Source organism: Cryptomeria japonica, chromosome 7, assembly GCF_030272615.1.
Source record: "Cryptomeria japonica chromosome 7, Sugi_1.0, whole genome shotgun sequence".
NCBI classification, from domain to species: Eukaryota; Viridiplantae; Streptophyta; class Pinopsida; order Cupressales; family Cupressaceae; genus Cryptomeria; species Cryptomeria japonica.
Window position 1 is genome coordinate 49,969,600 of NC_081411.1, and position 8,265 is coordinate 49,977,864.

The following is an 8,265-nucleotide window of genomic DNA, read 5'->3' on the forward strand; positions in this document are numbered from 1 at the left end:
ACGATTGGAGTCTTAGCATCTCTTGGCACCCCTTATTATCCAAGATCTGTTAGTATTCCTCTTCCTTCTTATTCTTGTCATTTCCTCTCTGCCTCTCACCATCCCTAGGCCCGCCAATTCCTTTTGATTATCTTGTTGCTCCCTCGACTTCCCTGCACCCCTTTTTTTTCATTTTCTTCCCTTCTTTTCCTTGCCCTTCTTTTTCCCCAATCCTTCCTTGGCCTAGTCCTTTTCCTTCTTGTTCCTCTTCTCTCCTTTCACTCTCTTTCTTTATTTCCTCTTCCTTTTGATTTTCTTCTTCCCCACTTGTCCTTGCTTCTCTTTTCCTTTTTTGTTTCTAGTTGATCTCCTTTTGTCTCCTTACCTCTCTCTTCTCTTGGTCTTGCATTTTGTTGTCTTCTTCTTTCCCCTTGCTTTACCCTTTTCCTTTATTGTTCTCTTGTATGTTTCTGTTGTCTATTTTTTCTACTTTAGATTCTCTTGCTCTGTGTTTCTTTACTGGTCTATAAACCTTTGTCTATAAACCTTTGCTTTCAGTTTTTTGTATTTTTCTTTTTTGGTCTCTTCATTTGTTTTTTTCCTTCTCTTTTAGGTAGTTTTTATTTGTTTTATTTTATTTTCCTTAGTATTTTTACTTGGTATAAGGCTCATTCTCTTTTGTGGTACACACACCACATAAAATTAAAAATTAAAATATAAATTAATTATATATAACTTGCTTGTTAATTTCATTTGATTTCTTCTTCCTTCCTTTTTTGTCTTTTTTATTTACAATTCTTCGTCTTTGTCTTTTGTTTTCTTTTAGTTGCTTGTATTTAATATTGTAATTTTTTATGCTTTCTTGTTCTTTCTTGCTTTATTTTATTGTGCTACTTATTCCTTTCCTTTTTCTTATTTTTATCATTTTATTAACTTTGATTTCATCTCTTCTTGTTTTTTCCCTTCTTTAATTGATTTTGTTAATTTAGTTTGAATTTTTTATCATTGTGGCCTCTCCATTTTTGTGTTTCCTTTCACTTTACATCTTATTTGATTCCTTTGGCTCACATCATTCTGATGATGGATCACAAATGTATTTATGATCCAAAATGTTGATGCAAAAAATTTGTATACATTGAATCTAAAAACTACTTTTATTCTATACTTTATACTATGAATTGTAGAAATCTATGAATTGTAGAAATCTATTAACATGATTAAAATTCTACTATTTAATTTTTAATTAAAATAATAATACCGTCATTTTTTAACTAGTTTGAGATATTTTCACTCCCTCAAATTACTCCCGCCTTTAGTGCAGTGAGTTCCAGTCGTTTTGCAAACTACTCAGACAAAAAGCGTCAACTTGCCGTCCACTCCTTTCTGGAAAGATGCATTCAACAGGCATCTCACCTTTTTTTGTGAAACGTACACTCGTTTATCGTAAAGCTTTTTGGAAATAGTGTGAGTGGGAGTAGGTGAGTTCTACAGTTCTTCTGAGCTTGACCGATACGACCATTAAAATAATGAATCAACAGCATATGGGCATTAAACAATGAATTAACCTTTGATATAATTTTCAAGAGTAACGGTTTCAATGACTCGGTCGACGCCAATATCAATGTCAGAAAACAGAGAGTCTATCCCTTTGACGGCAAACTCTTGACCAGAAGACAATGCTCTAATTCCTCCACGGTCAATACAGAAATGAAAGAACACTGCGTTAAGAAGCAATATTTATGATAGCCTGCTGAAAAGCAGTATGAATGCATCACATTCCAATTTATGAATGCAATTCAGTATTGCTGCAGGAACAAAGCTTAGATAAACATGGACTTATCAGTGGAAGCCAAGTCCCGTGTTTTTTTTTTAATATTATATTGAAACAAAGAAGAATTTACAAACAACAGAGATTACAGAATGAGCTACACAGCAGCAAAATAAACCAAACAGCCAGCATTGTAATTGGACAAATTAATAACTATCAGCTACCTAAAACATTCTTTTAAGGTACAGAACAGCAGAAGCCCAAGAATCCGTAGTAGCATCTCAATAGCTCCCTCAAATTAAAACAATCAGCAGCAGTGACCAAAAACGACTCCACCATTGAGTCCTTTGCCAAGTCCCATGTTATACCACGGAGATTCATTTGTAGACATCCATTTGCATTTCTTCAACTACCTCTTCCATATAATCTCCACCTCTTGCACATTATTTAATTTTCGTAACAAATCTGGGAACTCTTTCACAAAGGTTTCACGAACCTGCAGCTCTTTTAAATGGGTAGGTGCCTGATATTCAAAAAAAGAAGAGTCTTACCATTAACATAATGCACATCTACGTATACCCTTAAAATGAAGACTTATTTGTCAATGTGGAAGAACAAAGTACCTGCTCATCGCTCTGCCACAATCTTTGGAAACGCCCACCGCTGATTCTTAAACACTTCAAGTTTTGAAGATCAATCCATTGAGGAATACTTGGGTTTATGTCTGAATTCGTTTCAAGTTGAGTCCGGTTCAGGTAATCAAGCTGAAGCCAAAGCAGAGAAGTTTCGGAACTATCTTCCGGTTCCCCTATAAAGAATGTAATTTGACAATCCATGGATTTGTCCAGAATGGAATGAAAACACCTGCTTGTGGTTCGGGCTACGATGTTTTGGAATTCCTTTGATTCCTGCATCCACAGAATGAAACTTAAATTTGTAGGATTTTGAAATTTAAAAATCAACAAGAAAATAGAAATTAGGAGGGTCAAGCATACCAATGATTTAAGATCTTTGGGTTGCCACAAACGACGAGGATGGCTGAGTTCATTTGCCAATTCTCTTCCCAAGTCCCGCAGGTGGTCATGCATTCTGAAAGCAAACTCGTCCTGCCTCGATTTCCATTTTACTTCCCATTCCAGGAAAGGCAGATAACTTACATTTTCCTCAATCAGACATTTCTCTTTTAGCTTTTCCAAACCATGACGACCCCTCCATCCAGATCCCTTCCATATGGTCATGGCCGTGGCAATAGATTTATCAATAAAAAAGCACGCTATGTCTAAGAAAATCTGTTTTTCTTCGTCATCTAATCCATCAAAGCTTATCCTCAGTCTCTGCTTTATATCTCCGGGCAGAGCCTTACGTGCTTTTTGCAATTCTTCCTGCCAATACCACTCCTTTCTACCAGATACATGCCGGCCTAGAACTTGAAGAGAGAGAGGTAAGCCTCCACAAATATTAACAAAGCCCTGAACAAGATCCTCGTAACCTCTACATGGATGAGATTGGCCGAAAGCGTGCCAGCAAAACAGCTCTCTCCCGTCTTCTCTATCTAGTCCTTTCAAATGATAAGCTGTGTCAATTCTTGCACTTGTAAGGACCCCTACCTCTCGGGTTGTAACGAGTACCAGATTATTACCAGGCCTATTTAATATATCCATTACTAAGAGAGAATCTAACTGATCCACACGATCAATGTCATCTAAAACAATGAGGAAACTGAAAGCGCTGTTCCTTTCCAAGCAATCCCTCAGATAGCTTGTCCCTTCCTCAGGACTTAGAAAATTGCGATCTTCACAAAAGATATCTTTGAGAAGTCTACTTTGCAATAAAGGAAATTTACCGCTGGCCCAGGCTTCTCGAACATCAAACAGAAAACTTGCCCTTGTGTATTTTGATTTCTTTTGGTTGAACAACTCTTTTGAGAGAGTTGTCTTCCCAACCCCGCCCATACCAAAAATGCCAACGACATTGGCTTTCTTGGTTCCACACTGGCTTTCAAAATCTTGAACAAGCTCATCAAGGCACCGCCTTTCAAAATCTTTTACGAGTTTATTAAGTCCGACTGGATATTTGGCAACAAGTAAACGTTTCGTCCTTTGTACTTCTTTTTCTACAGCAGACACTATGTCTTTGCAATGACCATAGCTGCAGAGAGAAAGGGGAATTTGATGAGAACGAAATTTTTCTTTGATCTTAACCTGTTTGGACAGAAGAAAACATATAAATAGATTTGGAAGGAAAATTGAAAATCAACAGAAAGCTTACTCTTGAGTTTTGAATTCGTGGCCTGCGGTATATGAAATTTGTTGAAGGGTTTTCTTCCACTCGTCAAGCTGCTTGTCCGGATACCTATTCTTCCCTTCATGCTTAACAAATGCCTCGGCATATACTCCTCTCTTTTCTCCTTCCTTTTCGAAGTAGCGGAGTTCCCACGGCTCCACTTGGTAAAACACGGGAATAATCTTGCCCTTACTCTGTGACATAAGAACTAGCTCAGCCAGACACCAAGCTGACTCTGCATATCTTTTTGAGAAGATAGCGATATGTACAGAAGCAGAACTAATCGCAGTCTCGATGAGTGAAGGAAATGAGTCTCCAAGCTCCTTCTCTTCAGAATCAAGAAATGTCTTTATACCTAGCGCCTTAAGGGAATTGTAAAGATGAGCAGCCAGAGTATTTTTGACATCGGGACCTCTGTGATTTATGAACACATCAAACACTCTCGAAGATTCCTCTACTTCTCTAGGTTTGTTGGGTGCTTCGATAACAAACAAAGCATTTTGCTGCTGAGATGAGGACGAAGAAGCCATAAATGCAAGAATGGAGCTGAAACACAAAAGCCAAGCAAATCTCGCAAAAGATGTATATGATATGAGGAAGAATTGAGTGAACCGGAGTAGATAAAGGCCTGCATATAAATGGATCCTCCTCCTTCGAGGAAAAGATGGGGAAATGAAGGAAACCGTTCCCCTTTATTTTTTACCGCAAATAAGCAGGAATAGGTACCTATGTTGAGAGAAAGACGAAAGACTCTTTGTCAAAGAGCCTACAGGTTTGATCCCACCCTCTTTCCTCGAAAGGACGCGGAAACAGACGTCACCTTTTTCGCTTCTTCCCGAAATTGAAATTTAAGAAAAATAAATAATGAAAACAAAAGAAACGAGAGAGGAAACTTTTTTCTACTTAAAAGGTCTGGCAAGGTCATCATATCATTTTTACAGGTTGATTGGGTTTATTATTATATTTTGTTTTTTAATTGTACTTATTATTTAGTTGTTCTAGTGGTGGAGAATTTGTGACGAATTTGTGATCTTTGCAAGAGAGGTCACAAATTCAAATCTCTCAAAGGGAGTAAGGTATGTATGTCGGGCTTCTATATTTATGAGAACTCCTAGACTATTTTTTATGACTTAGCTCAACAACACACTTTTCATCCAACTTATGATGTCGGATGGCTTAGGACATCCATTACCTTGAAAATGAATTTAACCCATCTTTGGATGATGATTCCCTACACAAGTCAAACACATAGTCAAAGAGAAATGTTAGAAAGGGTTTTTATCCATATTTATATAATATGATTTTATTATTAAAATGAACAAGGATTCTAGGGTGGATGAGCATGAAGATTATCTATTATAGCAGTTAGTTAAACAAAGTTTATGAAAATTGTTGTTCAAATTGGCTAAACAACATGAATGGATTTTATAGAAATGAAGGTACTTATTAAAGATGAAATTTGAATTCAATTATGCACTTGTGATTTTTTATTCTAAAATGAAGAACTCATTTTAAAATTTGATCCTTATGATTCAAAGGATGATTTGCAATGCAATAAACTCCAACCTTTAAGTTTCCAATTAAAAAAATTCACCTTTTCTTTTTTTTTAACAAGATCTCCTTACTCTTACTATATTATAAAATTTTAGAACTAATGATAATTAAATATGCTCTTTAAAAGTTTTGCAATATTTCTCATGTGATTTTTGACAAAAACATTTACTACCTTGCTTGATTTTGTAAAGAAACATTTTACATCATTTCATTATTCAAACAAATGATCCTTACCATAATTTCATTATTCAATTGATCCTTATGAGCTCAACCCGTGGTTAATGGTAATTCAGTCTTTTCTATGTCCCAATGACCAATAATACTCTTTTCATCTTTTGCATGGAATCGATCTGTACGACTCACATTATTCATTTGCAGTCATCCTTATCTCTTACCCACTTTTCCCACTATAACAAATAACAAATAACAAATATACATTAAAATAAAATAAAATGCATTGCGTGGAATCTTCCCGCGTTGTGGCGGACGGCCCCTTTCTTGGGGTACATTATTACATATACCTTAAAACAAGGTGATAAAGAAGGTTGTCTTAATCTGCTTGACCCGTCAAGTTCGGTGCTCAAGAAAGTCTACCGTAGATCCAAAACGTAAGTCGGACGCAAGAATAAAATTAGAAACTACTCATTTTTAGTGCCTTTCACTTTCACTCCAATGAAAGATAACTTGAAGTTAATAATAAATTTAATGGTTTGAAGAGAAAAGTTTCACCTATAAAATTATGAATAAATTATTTTATTTTAAATTAGTGCTTTCTTTCTTGTTTCAACGTGGGAGTGTCTTTTCCGTTAAAATCATGTGGGGAGTAATTTACAATTTATTTTTCTTTTATATTTATCGAATTAACTCGCGGCAGTTATTTAAGATATTAAAAGATGGTTTAAATTGATTTATTTAGGTGAAAAGTGGAAAGTTTGTTTAATTTAATTTTTACTATGTTGATTTAAATATTATTATTACTAGCATATATATATAGAAATATGTATAAAGGAAGTCTAGAGATTTAAAATTTAACTTTGTAAATAATAAATGAAAGCTATATCTCTCTCTTTCTTTATATATATTTATATATATATGCTAGTAGCATCTCTAGGAGCAATTGGAAATAAATTAAATTATAAAATATTTATTAATTTATAAGTACAAGATTTTATGTTATATTAATTATTTAAATATTTAATAACTTATAAATCAAATAATTTATATTAAATCAATTATTGAAATAATTTTAAAATTAGCAAGACTTGTTATATGTTATTTATTTTTATTATTATGCTTTCATTTCATTGAGGTTTATCATTTCATAATATTTTAAAGTTAACGGGTTACAATTCCCTTTTGTTTTGTTTCATTGCTTAATTTGGTTGAGTTTAGCATTGGGGTTAGGGTTAGGGTTAGAGTTATGGTTCAATTTGATTTAGGATATAGGTTTATTTGGTTTAGTGTTTAGTGTTAGATGTAGGGTTGGGATGAAAACATTAACCCCTAATTTAATGAGGGTTAGGGTTTAATTATATTTAGTGTTGAATTGGGTTTATCGTTAGGGTTCGATTTTGTTTTAGTGGAAGGTGTATAATTTTTTTATGTTTAGTGTTAGGGTTAGGGCCCGATTTGGTTTGGGGTTAGGGTTCAATTAGGTGTAGTGTTTAGGTTAGTTTATGATTTGGTTTAGGGTTAGTGTCTAACTTGGTTTAATGTTCAATTGAAGGATAGTGTTGTGGTTCAATTTTGTTTACGATTATAGTTAGATTTTTGTTTAGTGTTATTGTTAGGTTTTAATTTATTTTTACTGTTAGGTTTTAATTTGTTTTCGTTTTAGTTTTAAGATTAATAATTTTTAGACGTTATAAATTCATTTGGTTCAAAGTTAGGGATATGGTTATGGTTTTATTTGGTTTAAGGTTCATATTAAAGTTGGGGTTTTATTGTTCAATTTGGATTAGGGTTATCATTCAATTAATGTGGTGAATGTGGCTCACTTTGGTTTAGTATTAGGATTAGGGTTGGGGTTCAATTTGGTTTGGTTCTATCCAGTCGTGTTAGGGTTTAAAAGGTATCTTTTGGTTTAGGATTATGGTTAAGTTTAAATTTAGTTTAATATTCAATTAGGTTTGGGGTTATTACATTTTTGGTTAAGGGTTATAATTTAATTTGTTGTAGTGTGAGGGTTCAACTTGTTTTGGATTTAGGTTCAATTTGATCTATGGTTAGATCATTCAATTTTATCTAGTGTTCAATAAGGAAAATGACTATTATTTGTGTGAATAAATAAATTATATGTAAAGAAGTATTATGGACAATTTATATTATTTATATATCATTTATAATCAAGTTGAAACTTTGCGTTGTAATTAAATTAATAACAATATAGTATTGCATGGTAGTTATTGCACAAACACCTGAATGTAATTAAATTGATTACAAATAGAATGATACAAAAAAAATCCAGATTACTACTTAATCTAATACAATATGCAAATTTAATGTTGACCACATGAAATAATGAATATTTATGAAAAAGTATTACATGAATTTATTTCTAAATCTTTCAATCTACTTTCTTCATCTTTTCTCTTTGCAAGTTGTTTTCCCTTTTTCATTTTTCGTAGCAATCATATGTGAACGGTGGCATTATTCTCAATTCTTGCAAAGACTTTACACGA

The 8,265-nt window shown here is 33.6% G+C and overlaps 1 protein-coding gene across 1 annotated transcript; it reads right to left on the reverse strand.

The window, feature by feature from the left end:
* Positions 1–1,523: 1,523 nt before the first annotated feature.
* LOC131046463 (disease resistance protein Roq1-like) lies at positions 1,524–4,732 on the reverse strand. The gene is made up of 4 exons (XM_057980218.2): positions 4,016–4,732; positions 2,743–3,895; positions 2,371–2,655; positions 1,524–2,270 (listed from the first exon to the last, which is right to left on the reverse strand). Exons 1-4 carry the CDS (start codon positions 4,558–4,560, stop codon positions 2,157–2,159), a joined length of 2,097 nt encoding a protein of 698 aa, XP_057836201.2. The 5' UTR covers positions 4,561–4,732; the 3' UTR covers positions 1,524–2,156.
* Between the last annotated feature and the right edge of the window lie 3,533 nt (positions 4,733–8,265).

Bases quoted from the DNA above. Each gene is read 5' to 3' on its own strand.
- LOC131046463 (XM_057980218.2), bottom strand. From the start codon at position 4,560: ATGGCTTCTTCGTCCTCATCTCAGCAGCAAAATGCTTTGTTTGTTATC. The intron at 3,896-4,015 runs GTAAGCTTTCTG...TTCTCTCTGCAG, and splicing joins CACGAATTCAAAACTCAAGA to CTATGGTCATTGCAAAGACA. The intron at 2,656-2,742 runs GTATGCTTGACC...CTGTGGATGCAG, and splicing joins CCAAAGATCTTAAATCATTG to GAATCAAAGGAATTCCAAAA.